General features: G+C 47.9%; 1 protein-coding gene across 1 annotated transcript in view; it reads left to right on the top strand.

The window, feature by feature from the left end:
• The window catches only part of DPP6 (dipeptidyl-peptidase 6), a 102566-nt gene that overhangs the window by 2484 nt on the left and 78639 nt on the right, over positions 1 to 21443 (top strand). The window contains exons 2-7 of the mRNA XM_008591025.1: positions 914 to 1037; positions 2459 to 2497; positions 9478 to 9585; positions 11339 to 11430; positions 12437 to 12484; positions 14856 to 14974. Of these exons, the coding sequence (XP_008589247.1) occupies positions 914 to 1037; positions 2459 to 2497; positions 9478 to 9585; positions 11339 to 11430; positions 12437 to 12484; positions 14856 to 14974 (530 nt within the window). The remainder of the gene's footprint in view (positions 1 to 913; positions 1038 to 2458; positions 2498 to 9477; positions 9586 to 11338; positions 11431 to 12436; positions 12485 to 14855; positions 14975 to 21443) is intronic.

Raw genomic sequence — 21443 nt, 5'->3', positions numbered from 1 at the left:
GGAGACATAACAACTACAATTCTTTGAAGTTGTTACGACAAGCAAACAGAAAGGACATTGTTGGGTGGGAGGGAGGAGAGGGAGGAGGGAGGGAGGTTTTGGTAATGGGCCACAATAATCAACCACACTGTATATCGACAAAATAAAATTTTTTAAAAAATGTAAAATTGGTTGGTTGGTTGGCTGTTTTTTAAATCTAGTTTTTGGAGGTCTCTGATTGAAGTGATTGAATTGATTGAATTCATTGCCAGAAGCCCCAGTACTCCTTGTCCTAAGCACAGGGCAGCGCAGAACACTGATTTTCCAGGTTTGGGCAAAATCAGGCATGTGACACCTGGGATATCAAACCAAACTCGCCTGAAGCCCAAAGCCATGAACCCATTTCCCTAAGTAGCTAGCAAATGTCCCTGGGTGTTTGTCTTTGTCCTTAAGGAGAAGGAGAAAAGAAAGCAGAGCCTTCCTCCCACGGTGGGGGGTGGGGGTCTCTCTCCAAGCCCCTTCCTGGCTTTCTCTGCCCGCCTCTCATCTGACCCCCTCTCTACCTCCCGGTAACGTGGGGTGTCCCTGTGCCTTGGACTATGGCATGAAAATCAAGCAGAGCAGCACCAGCCAGAGCATGTGACTTAAAAACCCACCGTCAGCCCCAAATGCCTTCACCCTTCAGGGTGATGGGGACAGCTGCTTGTGGGGACACATGCACCTACATGGAACTCTGGATTTCTCAGGGCTCATTTTATCACGTGCTGATACATGCAGCTTCCCCCAGAGTTCTGTGTCTGCGGATATTCTTGATAAACCCCATGTCAGAGCCCCTGGGATGTCCCCATCACCTGCACCCTCCAGCACTGGCCCCGTGGCCAGGCGGGGATGGGGGCTCCCGCTCCACGCTCACCCCCTGCATTTGCTGTTACAGGGAGTACTACATCACCATGGTCAAGTGGGCAACCAGCACCAAGGTCGCCGTGACCTGGCTGAACCGGGCGCAGAACGTATCCATCCTTACCCTCTGTGATGCCACCACGGGGGTCTGCACCAAGGTATGGGGAGGCGGGAGGGGGAGGGGTGGTCCGAGGTGGCTCCAAGGTTTTGGTGTCACGTTGTGGGTAAATGCGGTCCTGCTGCAGAACCCCGGGGCGAGTCCTTGCGGCTCAGTCCTAGCGGGACCCCATCCCCTCTCGGAAGGTCCCCGGAGAGGCCGGTAGGCTCTCTAGGGGTCTCAGCCTCTCTCCATGTAGGATAAGAGGAGGCAGACGTAGGCAAGAGAAAAATGGAAAATTCTTAAAGAGGGAGCAAAGAAAGAAGGAAAGTCGTTCTTAAGGCCTGCTGGGCCGGGGAAACAGGGATGTGACCACGTGGCCTCCTGTCACTCAGCCCCCTCCCAGCCCTACGGGGCACACCCTCCACCCCGTGGGCGATGATGCCACACTGCTGAGCCATCGCCCTAAGGAGCAGGTCAATTAAAATGAAACTCTTTTTTGACCCTAAACTTTTGTTTCTCAACTGAGAAGGCAGAAGGCCTGCAAAAGCACATTTATTGTGACTTGTGAGGCCCTTAGAAAGCAGCTCTGGTTGCACCACCCGTGGTTTTGAGATAAGTCTTAGTGATTTGTTTCTAAGATTTATATTCTCGAGTTAGTCAGTGATTTGCCTTACTTTTATATAATTTGGAGCAGATTCCAGGTTATTCTGATGGGCTTGCTTGAGAGGAAGGAAGGAAAAAGCGAACACATGCCTAAGCAGATGAGAATTGCTTATAATCTAAATCCTCTCTGTGCCCGGCATCTGTGAGTGTCAGCAACAGGAACTCCTTCCTGCCAATAGTCCACAAATTAAAGACTAACGTCCTGAGGTGTCCAGAGGTCCAACCAGCCCAGCAACAGGCCTGTGGCACCTTGGGAGGACACTGTGTGCAGAACAGCGATGTCTGGTGATTTGGGTTTTGTTTTCGTTTCTGTTTGTGCATCTTTGCACACAGTTCTGTGAGCTCTACTTTTTATATGTTTTAACCCCTTTTAAAGGGTTTTGATCCACCAGGATTGTTACTCAGTTACTACTAGAATTTTGACACAATGTCCACACACGAGCGTGTGCGCACACAAACACACACAAATTCCTAAAACAACGTAACCCCTGAGGTCTGCCTTTATAGGGATACATGCCTGGGCCATGACACCAAACGGTAAAAGTGCCACCATCTTACAAAGGATTGCTGCCCACCGTGGATTTGCCCTCTTCGTTAGGAATAGGGCATTTTTCTTGTTCAAGGACACTTGTGTTTGGCTCTAACCCACAAACATGACAAAGAGGAGAGCTGGATTGCCTCTGCTCCGAGCCAGCCACCGGGCCACTCTGTGCCTGTGCAGCCACTGTGCAGGTGAAGCCACACTGTTTTCTGCACTGTTGGTCGCAGACGCAATGCATGCAGTGACCCTTTTCTAATGCTCTTATTCCATTTCAGAAACACGAGGATGAAAGTGAGGCCTGGCTCCACAGACAGGTAACTGTCCCGTGCACCGGCCACCCGGCTCACCCCCATGAGCCACGCAGGGTGTAGGAGTTCTTACAGCAGCCAAGAAGCTTCTCAAATTGAATCACACAGAACTGCTCAGATAGAAAGAGACCATGTGTGGCTGTGGTGGGGGTGGCAGGGGCTGCTCAGCTCTGTCGCATCTCTGTTCTCCGCCGCAGCCCCGAGGCACTGCTAGAGAACCCGGGAAGACAGTCTGAAAATCGCTGCTCTTCAGAACATAGGGCGTTCGGTGAGACCTCAGTTCTCAGTTAGGTGACATCCTTTTGGTGAATTAAAAACCATGAGCCCATAAAAGTTGCCTTGAGATAATCTTCTATGGCAAAAGAAAACGAAAATGTGGTTGACATGCCTGTGTATCCTTGAGTGGGGTTTTGCTGACATCTCCTTTGAAGTAGACTCCACTGTGGTTTGGCAAGAGCCTTCCTCGGGGACATGACCTCAAAGTCGTGCACGTTAGAACAGTCTCTACGAGCTTGAGATTAAAAGAGACCAGGAGAAGCCTAGAATAAATCACTGTTTGGGAATTTTTTTTCAAAAGAGGTTAAACTTACACAAGAAATAAAACCCTTAGCACTTAGTATTTTCTTTCTTCAATTCATTTTGCCTCATCCCACACGCTGACATCAGAACAAATGGGTGCAAAAATTTCAGAAGCTTACTTTCTTTTTGTGCTACCTAATGGAATGAAAATTGTCTTAAAATTCTATGGGAAAAAAATCAAACCTTATTTGAGTCTCAAGAATTATGGTGGAGAGGCACAGGTGTGCTTCCTTATTGATACGGTAGATTCTACTTACAGAAAATAAGTAAAGCTGGACAGTACAGCTATCAACAGTGGTTCTCCAAGAACATTCCAGACTCTCATGGCAGTGCTGCTTCTTTTATCTGTGGGACTAACAATCCGTTACAGCCTCTGTTGACCGTCTCAGAGTTGATAGCCCCATCCGTGGGCACCGTTACTTTTAAATATATCCTTTTTCTGCTCCGTGCCAATCTTGTCCAAAAGAGCAATGGTTCATTATGACCACTTTTATTTTCCTGTGTCCAAGTCAGGGTGCCAAGTCCAAACCAAGAAGAAATCAAGAATGAGAGAGGACTTGGGAACCCTAAAATATTAGCATGCTGGGAAGTTCTCAAATTCCGCCTGGACCAAACGTTTAAGCATAAACATCAAAAATAATATTATGATGTCCATCTTATATCAAAAAGAATGTTAGAGAGATTGAAATGAAAAGGTTATTTTTAAAAATCCATTATCTGTATAGTCATGTGTTCAACCAACGTTTATGTATCATACCAGGCACTGGGCTAGATTTTGTGGATTTCAAAAATGAATCAGCTACTGTCACTGAGCACATGTTGTAGCACGTGTCAGAATCTCATTCCTTTTTATGGCTGAGTAATATTCCATTCCCTGGATATACCACAATTTGTCTGTCTGTTGATGGACACGTGGGCCGTGTGAATAATGCTGCGGAAAACAGGATGTGAGTGAAAAGAACCATGCCAAGTTCCCCTACTGCACAGTCCCGCATATACGAAGCATCCAGAATCAATAAATTCACAGAAGTGGGGATCTGATTGGTGGTTGCCAGGGCTGGGGAAAATGGGGGTAACAGCTTACTGGATATTTGGGGTGATGGAAAAGTTTTGGAATTAGATAGAGGTGGTGGCTGCACAGTATTGTGAATGTACTAAATGCCACTGAACTGAACACTTTTATTAAAATGTTTCATTTTGTGTCAGGTGGATTCCACCTCGCGATGTCTTTTTCAAATGGATCATCAGCAGGAGCGGCAGCTCTCAAAGACCTTACGGTCTAAGCAGAGATGGGATGTGCATGTAAATTCCAAAGTGTGGGAGACGAAGGGAATCCTACTATATGTTAAGATCCTACAGTATGTTCATAACTTGCATTTAAGTGTTTAGACCGAGGTCTAGCGGGTGTGGGGCCGGGAACAGCAGAGGGACACCCAGCGGCAGGTGGGCATGGGGCCTCAGGCCACGCGCAGACGTTGTGCCGGATCAGCAGCAGGTGCAGCTGTGCCCGAGAGCCCCACGATGCTTCTTCACTGGGGCCCGGGGGGCACGCGCTCTACTTCCCGGGCCCGCTTGAGGGGCGCTGCCCCCGGAGCCCGGCTTCCTGCCAGCCGCAGAACGCACATCTCGCAGGCGGGCACCTGCCGTGCACCTGCCCTGCACCTGCCCTGCTCCTGCCCTGCTCGCCCACCCCGCGCCTCTCGCAGCGAGGCCATCGGCGGGATTTTCCAGATCCACTGACGGTGCGCGCACCCCAGCGCCCCTCTGTGTGCCCCGGCCCTGACTGGGGTTTGGGAAGCCAGGTCTTTGCAGCCTGAATGGAGTTTGGGAAGCCAGACCTTTGCAGCCTGACTGGGGTTTGGGAAGCCAGATCTTTGCAGCCTGACTGGGGTTTGGGAAGCCAGATCTTTGCAGCCTGAATGGGGTTTGGGAAGTCAGGTCTTTGCAGCCCGACTGAGGTTTGGGAAGCCAGGTCTTTGCAGCCTGAATGGGATTTGGGAAGCCAGGTCTTTGCAGCCTGACTGGGGTTTGGAAAGCCAGATCTTCGCAGCCTGACTGAGGTTTGGGAAGCCAGATCTTTGCAGCCTGACTGGAGTTGGGGAAGCCAGGTCTTTGCAGCCTGAATGGGGTTGGGGAAGCCAGATCTTTGCAGCCTGACTGAGGTTTGGGAAGCCAGATCTTTGCAGCCTGACTGGGGTTTGGGAAGCCAGGTCTTTGCAGCCTGACTGAGGTTTGGGAAGCCAGATCTTTGCAGCCTGACTGGAGTTGGGGAAGCCAGGTCTTTGCGGCCTGAATGGGGTTTGGGAAGCCAGGTCTTTGCAGCCTGAATGGGATTTGGGAAGCCAGGTCTTTACAGCCTGACTGGGGTTTGGAAAGCCAGATCTTCGCAGCCTGACTGGGGTTTGGGAAGCCAGATCTTTGCAGCCTGAATGGGGTTTGGGAAGCCAGATCTTTGCACTCTGACTGTGGTTGGGGAAGCCAGATCTTTGCGGCCTGATTGGGGTTTGGGAAGCCAGGTCTTTGCAGCCTGTCTGGGGTTTGGGAAGCCAGGTCTTTGCAGCCTGAATGGGGTTTGGGAAGCCAGGTCTTTGCAGCCTGAATGGGGTTTGGGAAGCCAGATCTTCGCAGTCTGACTGGGGTTGGGGAAACCAGATCTTTGCAGCCTGGCTGGGGTTTGGGAAGCCAGGTCTTTGCAGCCTGACTGGGGTTGGGGAAGCCAGACCTTTGCAAGCAAAATCAAGCCAACACTTACAAAGTGGCACCAATTACAGTGACAATTCTTAGGGTTTTAAAATGTAAACTTTAAAGCACTAAGCAAAGAGCTAACATTTTTAAAACAGCTACTTAAAAATACGCAATGCCGTCTTGAGTTTGAAGCGTGATGTTCCTCTGAGACGCTGTGTTCCTGGTGGCTCAGCCCCCAAGCCATAGCCGCGGGTGCCCCGCGTCACAGGGCAGGGGTGGCCCCCAGGCCGCAGAGGAGGCAGGCGAGCACCCTGCAGAGAGTGCGTCTGTGACTGAGGCAAGGCCAGGGATCCTCGGTCTGTAAGAAGCTCCAATTTCAAATAGTTTCTCATTGCATTCCTTTCTTCATAAAGCAATTCATGGACCCTATTTTTCAGAAACGATCGGTAGTGTTCCTGCAACCCTCAAGATACCGGGAAGTCCTGGAGGACACCTTAGGAACTTATTGAAGGCTGGCCCTACCCTCTGCAGCCACTTCAGGTGGAGCTCGGGGGCTTTTCTCCTCAGAGGCCCATGGGATGAGTGGGGATGGACCTCTATTCACCCACCTCCAATGGGTCACAGAAGCTTGCCCCAGCCGGCCCAGAAAATACTGGAATCTGGAAAGTTCTGCAGACCTCAAGGAGACCGGGTCTGCTTAGATCAACCAGTCTTCCCATTCCCGCTGCCAGAGGAGGGGTGAGCTGCACCACAGTCCCGCCAACTTCATGTCGTCCAACCCTCTGTCTCCTCCCTGACCACCTCCGTCCCTAAGTCCTCAGCATGCATCCCTGCAGAGATTCCCCAGGAGCCAGAAGGAAGAGCCAGGGGCGAATGTGTGTGTGTGCAGCAAGTTTTCCCTCTCCTCTGGGAATATTCCAGAGAAACAGGCAGTCCCTCCACCCACATACACACCCGTCACTGCTGCCCAGACCCGATGCGACCGACGAGGCTGCCTCCAGAAACATCCCATTTGTGTAGAACCTGGAACCTGTCGTTCTGTTTGAAGACTCAGTCCCGTGGATCATTTCTGTCTTTCTTCTATAACCAGAACTTTGGCTTTGTGGTTTCAAAATTTGGGCTGGGAAGTTAGACGAGATGAGTACATCTGAACCGTGGGAAGAACGGGCAGAAATGCTGCAGACAGCTCACAAAGAATCTCTCCCCAGAAAAAGGACTGGTTCTTCATAGACCTGCTAGGAATGAAGCTGTAGAAACCAGGCCTCCTGCGTGACCGGTTCTCTATTATCCAGAGAGACTAGAAACATGAGAGGCAGAACCAGGGTTAAAATTCACGTCCCCTAGTCAAAAGCATTGCACTTTGCCACTAAAAATACATTCACTACATCAGAAACCGAGTCTCAAGGAGACTCAGAGAGAGCTCCCCTCACCTCGTGCAGTGGGATGTTTCGGTGGAATGTTGCAGAGGTGACATCAGAGTGGTTGAGGCCTTCTTATTATTAAAATAATGCTTCAGGCCAGAATTAATTATTTATTACATTTATTCATTTTTCTCTGCCAAAAGTGCAAACGTTTACCCCCAAAAACTGAGAGAACCTCGCCATGCCTATCCGGCAGTTGGTAAATGGAAGTACATTTTTAAAAAGCCAAATTAACTGCTGGTCTTTCCATTTCCTCTACTTTTAAATACCAAGCTTCCAGCTCTAAATAGAAAAATCAATATTTGCAGATTAAAGGGTTCACTTCATTGCAAATATTCATGAAGATTAAATGTCATTTTAATCACATGTTAGTTTATTCTCTGGGCATGGCATATTTGCATGTGTTCATTTACCGCAGGGAAATGAGTTTTCCTCAAGCCAGCTGGGGTTTATTTACCATTCGTTCTCCTCCCCGCACTCATGAGGAGCTCCATGAATCAGAAAATATATATCATAGCCGACTAATTGACGTTCACGGATGGGAACTTTCAAACCTGAGTTTCAGAGAGGCTGAGATGCCACCATTACAAAATCCCTTTTTGCAACCACAGCGGCGGCCAACCTTCCGGGGTGACTGGGGGCCGAGTAACTGGTGGCTGGATGTTTGCAGGGCCGGGTGGAGATTGGGGGCAGCAGTCAGGCCTTAAGTCCAGCTTGGAATACCCCCACCCTGGGGACAGTAGGAATGCCGACTTCATCTCCCAGGAGAAGCAGCAGTGGATCCAGCAAGCGCGTGCCACCTAGTGCCACCTGAGGTCGAGCTCTCCAGGCTAGAGTGAGCCCCGGGCAAGCTCTTCCTGCTCATCTGTGTTTCAGAATATACAGGATGTGTCCTTGGTTTGTTTTGTTTTTCTTGTCGTCTTGATGGGCCACTCAACATGAAATAGATTTTATTAAATAAGAACAAAAGACAGGACTGAAAGAATAGAATTCATTTTTAGGCACCATTTGGTTTGTAACTGTTCAGAATTACGTTCTTTCTAATAGATAATAAATGCCACTGGAGAAGTTTCACAGTGCACTGTGGCTTCAGTGGGTGACAGTATGGGGGGAAGTACCACACTGTGCTTTTCGACAGCCGAGTCCCTGCTCTCTCTGGAGAGTTTGGCACGCACACACGTCAGTTCCTTTTACTGTTGCTGTAGACTCAGGGATATCTTTTTATCTGCCTCTGCTTACGCTGTGGCCTCTTAATTCCCCATTATTCCTCTTCTTTTAGAAAACTGATGGTTTGGCTCAGGATTCCCAGGGAAAGAGAATCCCCATGTGCTGCTTATTCTTTCAACCGCATCTCTCGTTAGAAATTACATAGCCAGGCCACTACCAGAAAACAGAAAAACAAATGCTGACGAGGATGCGGAGAAAGGGAAACCCTTCTACACTGTTGGTGGGAGTCTAAATGAGTACAGCCTTTATGGAAAACAGTATGCAGGTTTCTCAAACAACTACAGATAGAGCTGCCATATGGTCCAGCAATCCTGCTGCTGGGTATACACCCGAAGGAGTGGAAATCATCATGTCAAAGCATCCCATGTTTACCGCAGCTCTGTTCACAATAGCCAAGATTTGGGAAGCAACCTAAATATCCATCGATGAATGACTGAATAAAGAAAATGTGCTACACACACACACACACACAGTGGAATACTACTCAGCCATTAAAAAGAATGAAATTCTGCTATTCACAGCAGCATGGATGAGCTTAGAGAAAATTATGTTAAGTGAAGTAAGCCAGACAGAGAGAAATACCACATGGTCTCATAAGTGGGAGCGAGAAATAAATAAATAAGTTGAACTTTTAGAAGTGGAGAGTAGAACTGTGCTTATTAGAGGGGGGAAGGGGAAGGGAGCGGGGGATGGTGAGAAGCCGGTTAATGGACAAAAAATTGCAGCCAGATAGGAAAAATAAGTTCTATTGGTGTACAGTCAAGCCAGGCATCTATAATTAACAATAACTTATTGCATGGTGTCACACGGCTAAAAGAGAGGAGTTTAAACGTTCTCATCACAAAGAAAGGATAACTTTTTGCGATGGTGAATTTGCTAACTATCCTGATTTGATCACTACACATTGTATACATGTATTGAAATATAACTCTGTAACCCATAAATATGTATAATCAACATGCGCCAATTAAATTTTTCTAAAAAGCTAAAAAAAAAATGAAATTACATAGAACATCGATCTCCAAAACAAAATGCAGCCTCTGCCTTGATTTAACCAATTGCTCTTGCCCGCAGAATGAAGAGCCAGTGTTCTCCAAGGACGGCCGGAAGTTTTTCTTTGTCAGGGCGATCCCCCAGGGAGGACGAGGAAAATTCTATCACATCACCGTGTCGTCATCCCAGGTAAATCCCGCTAGTTTCTAAAACCATTTTTGCGGTGTTGATGACGGCCTCTAGCATGTGCACACTTGCCATTTTCAACACGGCACAGAGTTTGCAGAAGTCAGAAGTTCCGATTGGGGGCGTGGGTGGAGCTTTGCTCCTTCTGTGAATGCTCAGCAGCATAGACGGCATCTGGCAGTATCGGGGGAGACTTGGGATTCAGTGTTTGTGGGAGGCCGAGGACCTGGGATGAACATCTTGAGCCTCCTGCTCCTTCCTCTCCCTCTGCTGGGGTGGGGGCCCCCCAAAACACTCCCTCCCTTGAGGCCGGGTCCAGTGCACCCATGGTCCCTCATGAGACCGGCCTCCGAGCCATCCCATCTCCATCTTTAGCTAAGCGCAGGTCTTATTTTATTATGCGGCTACAGCTGATCGTCACTCCCCTGACTCTGGGGTCTGATGGTTTAGGAGCAAGCATCATTGAGCAGGCAACTTCAGAGATCAATATCCATGAACTTAGAACCAAAACAGACATCCTGGTGAATCCAGTCCCCTGCAAAGAGGTCGCCCCAGGGAGCCTCACACTGCTGGAGGCTGCTGGAGGCTGCTACCGCCACAGCCTGGGCTTTTGGGAAATTGCCCTGAGAAAGAAGGTGGGGAGGGGTGGGCATGTCCTTGAAGCCCCTCATGACCACAAACCCCATCTTCCATGTGTTGGATTTTTGAGGCAAGTCTAAAGTTGTTTGGGATCAGGGTAAGTGAATAAAATTTGATTAGGAAAAGAGTCTGATCATAAATATTCTGTGAATATAAAGTAGAAGGCTAATATTTGTGATGTGGCCCAAAAGGCAAATTCAAAACCAAAATCCAAGAATGTCCCTCCAAAGAGCAGCTTTGGTGGCATAAGGGTGAAGAATGCTGGGACTTCCGGGACAGAAGTAATGTTTACTCGGGGCTTAGGTACAAATACTTTTGCTTTTAATCCACTTAACCACATGACTTCAGAATGTCTGCAAACGATTTTCATCCATTTATTCCCATGGTCTTTGTTCTACATCCCCAGATTCCTTGGTTTTCTCATTTTGGACCACTTCAATCCAGATAAAAATTTTAGATGCTTTCATTGGACCCCAGTCTTGAATTGGTCCAAGTGGTCAGCACTTGCTGGGGACCCTGTCAAACAGTCCAGCAGGAGCAGGTCTTCTGCCCATTGCCCAGGTGGGCGCCCACTCCTGCCCTGGCCCTTTGTCTCTGTCCCCAGGAGCCCCTCGAGCCCCCTCGGCCTGCCGAGTCACGCCCCCAGCTCCTCACATGCTCTCCCTTCTCCCTTGTCGGGATCTGCACCCCCAGCGTTTTAGCCTCGGTCCCTCCCTGGATTGAACCTCCTCTCGCTGCCACCTGCCCCCTGGGGCACTGCACCCCACACCCCATTCACATTGCCGCTGAAAACACAGCTCCTGCCCAGTCTCTGTCCTTCTGTTGTGACTTATGATTGTAACTATTCTACTTAGCTCCGGGGGCACCTGGGAAACATGTGATTCTCAATAAGAGAGGGAAGGCACGTGCCAGCTGTGCAGAGGAACCAGCTGGGACAAGCAATGCAGAGTGCCTCAGTGACACTCCCCGCCATGGGCACTCAGAGGGACAGAGCTGCGGGGCTGGGGTGGGGCAGACGCAGCCCTGTTCCTAAAATGACTGAGGGACGGGTGTGGCCCACAGCCCAGCCCTGGGCCTCTCCTCCTGACGTCTGTCTGTCTGTCTCTGTCTGTTTCAGCCCAATAGCAGCAACGACAACATCCAGTCCATCACCTCTGGGGACTGGGACGTGACCAAGATCCTGTCCTATGATGAGAAGAGGAATAAGATGTGAGTGAGAACCAGGGTCTGTCCCGCAGGCCACTCACAGCAGAAGGCCCCACCTCACTGGCTAACGGGACACACGCGTTATTTCTGGTCAAATCGTCTTGACTGAGTGCAGGAGGCAGCACAGGAGGCCTTATCTTTCCTTCTTAGACGATGTCACTAGCCCCTGTTCTTGGTGAAAATACGTGGCAGACTCCTGTCTCCGGAGCTGCAGGGCACAGGCGGTGAAGCGGAGTTTGCAGCAGGGCTGCGAGGTGGGCAGGCCGGTGGCAGTGGCAGAGGCGGTGGCAGCAGCACTGATCTTCACCAAACCTTTACTAGTAGCAGTGCTGACCTTCCCTGAGCTTTGCTAGTCCTGTGCTCTATGCAGAGCTTCATGAGGGGCATCCCACCTAGTACAACAGCTCCATGAAGCAGGCTTCCTGCTTTCCCCATTTTAAAAGCAAATCAATGAGGAAAGGAGTTATTTACTCCAATCCTCAGCCGGTCACAGTGGAGCTAGCACTGAGCTGAGAGGAAGGGAGCCCGGCCGGTACTTCAGCATGACCCCGTAATCCCCCCACTCACGTGAGCACAGCCACGGTTTCTGCTCTGGGGGTCGTAAGCGAAAATCAATCAATAAGGATTCATTGGTCCAGGCTTTATGTCCGGACTGGTATGAAGTGTGTGCTTGGGCCTTTGCCCTCCAGAAGGTTAATATTCTTGTAAAGAAATTCCTGCACCAGTGCAGGTGTACATCACCGCCATGCTCAACCCTACAACTCTGAAGGGACAGTGGGTGCAGAGATACCTAGACCCAGTAGAATCTGCACTGGCATGTCCCTCCACCGTCAGGTGTCTGGCCACCCCTGCTATGGCTACGGGTGTAACTGCACCTGAACAGGAGAATCACTCACTGTAGGCATGGAATGGTGGCCGTCCCTGAGAAGTGTGTATAAGGGTATGCAGAGAATGGGAAATGCAGGTGTGCCTGGGAGCAAACTAATCCTGTGCACCTTGATCTTTGCAGCTACTTCCTGAGCACGGAGGACCTGCCTCGGAGACGACAGCTCTACAGGTAGCACCTCTCTTCTGGCACCAGGGGCTGTCCCCCAAGGAGGGCTCCCAGGCTTTGCCCCGTTGCACGTTTGCAGCAGTTGGTAGGGAGGCAGCAGAGGAAGATGCCCATGGATGAGTAGCTATAAAGTCTGGAGAGAAGTCCTGACAAATGCTAAGGCCATCAAATCTGAGGTTTTGTTTTATGTTTCTGCTTTTGTTGAATTGAGGGTTTTCTGCCTCACTTATCTTCTCCTGTTGGTAATTGATGGACTTCTCCCAGTCCTTCCTTTTCACCTGCATTCAAATGTTAAATTAAAGGAACTGTTCTCAACCTGGGATTTTGCAGGAGCGCACAAGCTTCTAATCTCAAAGAAGGCAGAGAACCTATGAGCTCTGAATCCTGGAGAGGGATGAGATTTTTCCCAGGGTCTGTCCCTCTCCAGCATTTAATCCTGTCACCTGCCACAGTTACTGTTCCCGCTGGAGCAGGTTTTGGTTCTGAAGTGAGATTAGCCCTGGGGGCTGCTGCCTGTACGGCACAGGTGGAGCTGCGGCAGTCTGCTAGCTCCTCGGTGCTTTGCTCATGAGAAGGGGGGTTGCAGCTGGCTGCCGCCTAAATGCACGTCATCTACTGAAGAGGATGTCGCTAGTGCAGACTCAGGGAGTGAGGCCAGTGCCTCACAGTCTGGATGGAGCCAGTGGCTCTTCTCCCTGTACCCACCGCCGTGATGTTGGAGAAGCCTGCTGGTGAACGGTGGCCTCCCTCCCGCCCAGCGGCCCTTCTGCCAAGAGTAGAAAGGACGGTGGTAGGAGGGAGCCCAGGTGGAGGTGGGAATCTTGGGCAAATCCACGTGGTCACAGACTTGCTCTCTCTGTAGTCTTTGCATCACTGCAGGACTACTAGGAAAACTGAACTCAGTCATGTTCCCAAATTAATAAAAAGTCATCAGGCAGCCTGCTGACCCTTTCCTCTGACTTCTAGTATTAGAGGGTTGTCATCTCTCCCGCATGAAATATCTTCAGTCTTGCAAAGATAGTCTTTGCATTGTGGGTGGACCCCTTCCCAAGCAAAATGATAAGAGCTTCTTCCAGAACTTTTTACAGCACCCCCTCCACCTGGGCTCCCATATGCCGGCCTTTCTACTCTTGGCAGAGGGGCTGCTGGACACCTTAGGATCTTTTAATTTTTGGAAACACGTTGGGCTTCTTGACCTGAAGTCATGCATGATCACCGTGGTCCTGGGTGACATCTTCAGAATGGCTCCTGTTCGTCCAGCTCCGCTGAGTGAGAAACAGTGCTCTCCATTTCACTGTGCACAGCTTATTCAGGAGAGCCAGCTGGTGGACACAGCCGGAGCGATGTTTCCAGAGACAAATCCCAGCAAATGCTGAGGCCATCCAATTGGAAGCTTTATTTTATTCTTCTGCTTTTGTTGAGTTTTTCTGCCTCGCTTATTTTTACCTTCGCTTTGGAAGATACATAACACAGAGCTCCTAGTCTCAAATCGTGTCTCACCCACTCAGAGACACAACACTGGATATGGAGCACTAGATAAGAATTCCTCACATGGGAGGCACAGAGCCTGAATGAAGCAGCGTGCATGGCCAGAACACACCATGCCAGGGAGAGGGGCTGAGAGTTCTTGAGAGTGGGAGGGTCTACCTGTTCAGGAGGGTCTACCTGTTTGGGAGGGTCTACCTGTTTGGGAGGGTCTACCTGCTCGGGAGGGTCTACCTGCTCGGGAGGGTCTACCTGCTCTGGAGGTTCTTCCTGTTTGGGAGAGTCTACCTGCTTGGGGGGGTCTACCTGTTCGTGAGGCTCTACCTGTTCAGGAGGGTCTACCTGTTTGGGAGGGTCTACTTGCTCGGGAGGGTCTACCTGCTCTGGAGGTTCTTCCTGTTTGGGAGAGTCTACCTGCTTGGGGGGGTCTACCTGTTCGTGAGGCTCTACCTGTTCAGGAGGTCTACCTGCTCGGGAGGGTCTACCTGCTCGGGAGGGTCTACCTGCTCGGGAGGGTCTACCTGCTCTGGAGGTTCTTCCTGTTTGGGAGAGTCTACCTGCTTGGGAGGGTCTACCTGTTCGTGAGGCTCTACCTGTTCAGGAGGTCTACCTGCTCGGGAGGGTCTACCTGTTCGGGAGGGTCTACCTGCTCAGGAGGGTCTACCTGCTCAGGAGGGTTTCCTGGGAAGGAGGAAGTAGAGCTGGGTGTTCATGTCGCTCCAGCTGAGAGTGTCAGGGAGAAGGGCAGAGAGGCCGCAGCAGGGAGCCTCGGGTGCCCTTTGTGCAGGGAAACCCGTCAGCATGAAATGCCCAGCTGGGAGGCTGGGATCTTGCCCACTACAGCCAGCTCCTCTCCGCCCCAGTTCACGCCGTGTCTTTGCCCTTCCAGCGCTGACACGGTGGGTGACTTCAACCGGCAGTGCCTGTCCTGTGACCTGGTGGGGAACTGCACCTACTTCAGCGCCTCCTTCAGCCACAACACGGACTACTTCCTGCTCAAGTGCGAGGGTAAGTTCCCGCCACTGTCACAAACCTGTTTCAGACCCCAGTGCCACGGTCCAGGAACAGGCACACCTGCAGGAAGAGGGAGGCGGCCATGGTAGGAGCACAGCTTATTCCAGACAGGTAAGGTCCTGTCTACCTGATGACGTCACTCACAGGACAGGACTTCTGGATTGCCTCTAAGTCTTACAGAGGTTTACAGCTTGTCAGTATTTTCTGCATACTAAGCCAGTTAGTCACAGTTTGTCTCCTTTGTCCATAGAAAAATAATAATCCTGTGAGCTAGTTGAAGCATCTTCCACATCGATGAACCTAGGCCACTATACTGGTAATAAAACAAGTTCAAAGATCAGCCTTTCAAGCTTGTTTAAGGCTTGGGGTTATATAAAAGAAGTCTCAGGAAAATATTTTTCTGTCACCAATTCATTGATAATTTATCCCAAACTTCAGCAAGTGTTTTATGCTACCAATCACCATACGTGAAAGAGTAGACCATGTCCTATGGTGGATACAAAGAACATCTTTGCATCTTGTCCTAGTTTTTGAAAAGGTATAAACCCATGAAAAGGTAAGTAATAAAAAATATGGTCATAATAAAATGTGTCTCAAAGAAGAGCTCGATGGACTGAGATCACCTCAAAGAATGAAAATATGCTACAGGTGACCCTGACTGAGATCAGAGCAATTCACTCTCTGTTAGAATTTCATTCCTACAAATCAGAGATGAAGCATGAATAATTTTTTTTTAATGTTTTGCTTCTTTATTGCCTTTTTTTTTTTTCTTTTTTGTGACTGGTAAGGGGATCACAACCCTTGGCTTGGTGTCACCCAGCACCGCGCTCAGCCAGTGAGCGCAGGGGCCATCCCTACATAGGATCCGAACCCGCGGTGGGAGCACTGCCGCACTGCCAGCGCCACACTCTCCCGAGTGAGCCACGGGGCTGGCCCGAAGCATGAATAATTTTTACTGGAGCAATGTCTTTGATGGCCTTTGGTGGCCACCATGTAGCTCATGACTTCACACTCTTTTTATCAGTGTCACCTAAAATCTTGAAAAGCCATAGAACAGGAAGACTCAGCCTCTTGACCACCACAAGCTCAGCCCCGACACTCTCCAAAGTTAATGGGGAGAAAACCGGGGGAAGGAGGACAAGGCTTCTAAAATGAACATTAGTCCCCCAGTCCCCTCAAAGTTTATTGTACCAAACTCCTCTTTCCCATCCTCCCCAGGAAGCAGACACCAAGTATCCGAAATTATAGGGTGCTGTAGGACGAAAGAACTTTAGATCTAATTGACCCACTTCATGTATCATATGGCAAAGCAGAGGCCAGAAGTGAAGTGGACCTCTGGACTCCTGGTACATCAGTGATACAGACAGGACCAGCAACACAGCCTCTCAGTTGCTAGCCCAGTGACACCTGTCCCCCTATGGTGGGATCTTCATGAAATCACAGCTTGGAAAACATGGAGATTTATAGAGCATAGAGACTGGGAGAATGTAGCAAGCAGACCCATGAGGAGACACAAAACTCTGACAAAAAGCTGCATAATCAGAGATCTGAACTCTTATCTCAGAAGGAGGAAGTGGCTTTAAAACACAGAAGGTTGTGATAAAATACAGAAAGGAAAAATTGAAATAGATTTAAAGAAGAACGTCTCAAACAACAGTGGTTGAATAGAAAGGAAGATCATCAAAAGACGGTACATACCACTTGCCAGAAATGAGTTTAAAAATCAGAAGGCCTCACCTGAAGGCAGAGCGTGAGCTGGGGCCTTTAAGATCTGTGGTTTTAACTGGTCAAAACAGTAGCAATTTGGATTTGAATTTCTTGGATTCTTACTAACTCTCACTGTACCTGCTCTGTGCGGTGATCTTTCAGAGAATGCAGCATCTCATTTGTTAACAAATCCTTTCTCTACCTCCCTTTGGAGATGAGAAGCTCCCTGCTAAGTTCAAGCCAAAGGTTAGTCTGGATGGTCTCCTAACAACGGGAAGCTTTTTATTACTGTTTCCACACACTCCAGCCCTGAGCTGGAACCCGAGAGGCTCCCCCAGGAGATCCATGGTCCTGGACTCAGGCAAGGAGGTTCCCATGTCCCATATGGTGATGTAAATATGGTACCCACGTTGGGAGGCTATTTGGACAAAGTGTGTTTTGAGATCATTGAACAGTCATTGGTGTAAAATTTTCCTGTCTCTCTGCTGGCATTCCATCCTTGGGGGCAATGACATCTCTTTTCATGTTTACGTCTAGCCAGTGTGGGGACATTTATTATCTGTAAGGCTGCTCGTGTTATCATCTGTGAATGCTTAGTGTGAAGCAAAGGTTCCTCAGTTGTGACCATGGAAGAAAACAGAGAACTGGTGTAGCCATACTAGGTCAAATACACACTGACCAGCCCCCAGAGCCCCTCCAGGAACCCAACTCCAGGAAGAAGGAGATGCCCCTCCCCACAAATGTCTGCATCCCCCCAATAATCAGATTCATGGAATGTGAGGAACAGGCATAGATCTCAGAGACCATCTGTCCCATCTCCCCCCCCCATTTTATTGATTAAGAAACTGAAGTTTTAATTGACCATGAAGTTATCACCCTAGAATTTTCTGAGTCATTTAAAATCTATTTAAATATTTAGCCTGTTGCCTCATCTTAAGGTAAGCATAGACTAGCCCCCTTCTCTGCAAAAGTGCTTTAAAAAAAATTATATATAATAATCTATTTTCTGGCCTGAATTAACCTCTCCCCAAACCCAAACCAAAACCCCATTTTAAAAAAGGGATTTCCTAAAAAGGCATAAATTTCCAAAGACAACAAAATGGGACAGGAGACAACAGCAGTAACTTTTCGAACCTGGAAGCAGCCACTGGAGGTAACTGACTTGGCAGACCTGAGAGCTGAGCCCGTATCCTGCAGTGAGCAAAGATGAGCATTGGCTCAGTGTTCCCCACAGGCGTCCGCGAGGATCACCGTAAGGGATAAAAAGATCAACTGTCATGAAATTTCAAAGGAGAAAATTAGGATAGCCAGTTGGGTTGCCTGGAGTTTTTTGCTGGGGGAGAAGAACACAGGCAAGCTTCAGGGAATAGGTGGCATTTTGAATAAATGGGTGGGTAGGATTTAGAAAATGAGAGCGGTCTGAGAGGAAGGTATGGCTTGAGAAAAAGCATAAGATTTTGCAGCAGAATTCTAAAACCAAGTGGTGGAATTCTGAGATTATGTGGTGGAATTCCTTTGCAGCCTATGAATCACAATCCATCTAGGGAATACATGCATTTAAGAAGCCCAGTTTAATAGGCAAAGATAATTTAAAATAATTTTAGTTTTCTTCATATTTCTCAGCAGATATTAAAGTTGAACCAAATGTGTAGTCCACAGCAACATTCATTAAACTCCTGTTTCCTCACCCTTTTATTTCTTTCACACCCAAAGCTACTCTGAGAGACTCTTGGAAACCTTTGGCAAAAATAATTTTTGCACTGTAGTGTTACAGTCTTGTTTTCTTCCCCTATCATCCTCCTGCAGCACTTTATTAGGAAGATTAACTTAGCCTCCCAGATGAAACCAGAACCAAAAAACTGTTTTTCATTTTTAGGCAAAGGGAAAATGTACTGGTGACTTAGGGGAAGGGGAAATCTGTAAATGCTCCCACATTCAAAATCATTCACCCATCACATAGGGAACTGCAGGCATTCAGTTTGGGCATGGGCAGAGATGATCGCCAAAGATTTAACAGCTAGGACAAGGTGGACAGCAGCCAGCCAAAATCGGTGCCAATCAGAGTGGACACAGCCATCACGCTGCATTAGGACATAAGGGCTGGGTATAATATTAGTAGCTGTGAAGTCATGAAATTGCAGCAGCCTCGTAGAAGCTTGATCATTCTTTCTACCTTTCTGTGTTCCTTCCATTAGGACAGTTTTTGGTAAGTTTATCTGATATTGACCTATCCCTTTAACATACATGCAGTGCTCAGAGTTATAACTTTATCATCTTAGTTTGTTTGATCAGCTATAACTAGGTACCATAGCCTGGGTGGCTTATAAACAATAGAAATTTATTTCTCACAACTCCAAAGGCTGAAGGCCAAGATCAGGTGTCAGCATGGTCGGGTTCTGGTGAGGGCTCTCTTCCAGGTTGCAGATGGCCAATTTCTCCTTGCGTACTCACATGGCAGAAAGAGGGTGAGAAGGTTCTCTGAGGTCCCTTTTATAAGGGCACTAATCCCATTCAGAGTCTTTACCTCATGATCTAATTACATCCCAAAGGCCCCACCCCCAAATAGCATTACCTTGGGGGTTAGAATTTTAACTTATAAATTTTGAGGAGACTCAAACATTCAGTCCATTGCAATCACAGCTGATTTTAGCTCATGAGTTGCTTATAATCAGTACTTTTATTTAATTTGCCCTTTGGATACTAACTTCTCCTAATGTCCAGTTATTCTTTTATAGTATATATTGTCCATCTTCATCATTGTAGCATTCCATTTAGTCTTATCATGTGCTTTCTTTAATTTTTTATTAACAATTCTATGATTTCTTAAGTTTTGACATTTTTCTGGTTTTTTTGTAATTCTTAATTTCTTATTTTTTAAAGTCTGTATGAACTTTTAAATGATTCAATTATTTTTATACTTTGCATAGTTACATTAAAAATACACTAAAATAGAATAGATAAGTAAAGACTCAGAAATGCTTTTAATGCCTATCTACTCGCTGCCTGGCTGGGTCCCACCTATCAGTGTCGATATTTGTATCTGAAAGGCATGGGTTTCAGGCAATCACTGGATACTTTCATGAGGGATCACCCGTAAACCAGACTCAGTAGAACCTTGTGGAAACTCACCTAGGTACTTAATGTGGAGAGATTAAAGTTTCTTTCCAGCTCTCTGTTGCCTGCCAGTGAAGCCAACTGCACCTCAAGCATTATATAATGATGTAACCCTCTATAATGATCTTTCAGGAGGCAGCTTTTGACTTACATGCTTACTTGATCTTCTCAGTGATCCTGTGAGATGGGTAGTAATAGAAATTTCTCCTATTTTTCCAGTTCTTTACAGTTTGAAAAGTGTATTCTTTACCATATAATATTTGATGTCTATATTCCCATTTCTGATTTCTCACAATTTATACTCCTGCACAAATTGCTCTACTTAGAGTTCCCTAAACTCAGTATCATGTTGCACATTTCCATCCTTTTGTCTCTGACCGCCTGATAAACTCCTGCATATTCTTCAAAGGCAAAGCAAGATTGATTTTATCCCATTCTCAGGAGGGATGAATTAGAAGTGGGGAGATTGCCCAGGTAGCATAGGCCTGGCTGTGATGGGAGCTCAGTTCCTCAGCTGTCTTAGATAACTAGGGACACCCAGAAGTCTGGGCTGTCTCACCCACACCAAAGAGGCATCCACCTTCTAGTCCTAGAGAAGCCCAATCCCATCTGTAAAGAAAGAAGTAATCACCTCCTGAAGCCATTTCCTAGGGCTATTGTAACAAATTGCTGCAAACTGGATGGCTTTAACCATCAAAAAATTGTCCTGTCATGGATCTGAAGGCTAAAACTCCAAAATAAGTTGTTGGCAGGTTTGGTTCCTCCTGGAGGTCCTGAAGAAAAATCTGTCCCAGGTCTCTCTCCTGCTCCCGGTGGTTGCAGCAGTCCTTGGATTCCCTTGACCTATGGACACACCACTTTAATCTCTGCCTCTGTCTTCACATGGCTTCCTCTGTCTCTCAGTGTCCAAATTTCCCTCTTCTTATTAAGAATGCCAGTCATTGGATTAGGACCCATCTAATCCAGTATGACATCTTAACTTGATGACACCTGCAAAGACCTTATTTCCAAAAAAGATCACATTCACAGGTACTAGAGCTTAGGACTTCAACATATCTTTTGGGGAGACACAAACCCACAGCACCTGACTTTCAGCACCCAGATTGCATTCTTGTTTAAGCAAGAGATGAAAGAGAGAATCTCTTGTCTTTCTTAGGAACACAAGGTTAATGACAGCCACATTAGACTTTGTGTCACAGACCATTTTTAATGGCTTCACCACATTCTAGAAGGAGTGGGAGAGGTCACTTAGGGAAATTATATTCTCCAAACCACATTTTTGGAAGACAACTCTGGCATTTTACAGGAAGAAGAGCAGTTCCAGTGTAGATTTTCTCCAGGAGTTACGTGGAGCTATAAAAGTCGTGTAGGGTTTTCTCCTCCCCAACTGAATTCAACCGTCAGAGCCACTGAACGACCACATCAAAGTGCCCAGTTTGTGTAATCTGAACTTCACAGTCACAGCCTCTGTTTAGAGAACTGGATTTTTCTCTTCAATCCGGGTCCCAAGAGCATGACTCATTTTCCTTAGGTTTATCAAAAGGACTCAGTTGATCCTGTTTCCAAGAAATGTCCAAATGCCACCAGGAAGATGGTACCTGTGTATGAACTGGACATTTGCTGCTTTATACTGAAACAGTTT

This window comes from Galeopterus variegatus, unplaced genomic scaffold, assembly GCF_000696425.1.
Source record: "Galeopterus variegatus unplaced genomic scaffold, G_variegatus-3.0.2 Scaffold6572, whole genome shotgun sequence".
Taxonomy (NCBI): Eukaryota; Metazoa; Chordata; class Mammalia; order Dermoptera; family Cynocephalidae; genus Galeopterus; species Galeopterus variegatus.
This window is presented reverse-complemented; position numbering and strand designations above follow the sequence as displayed.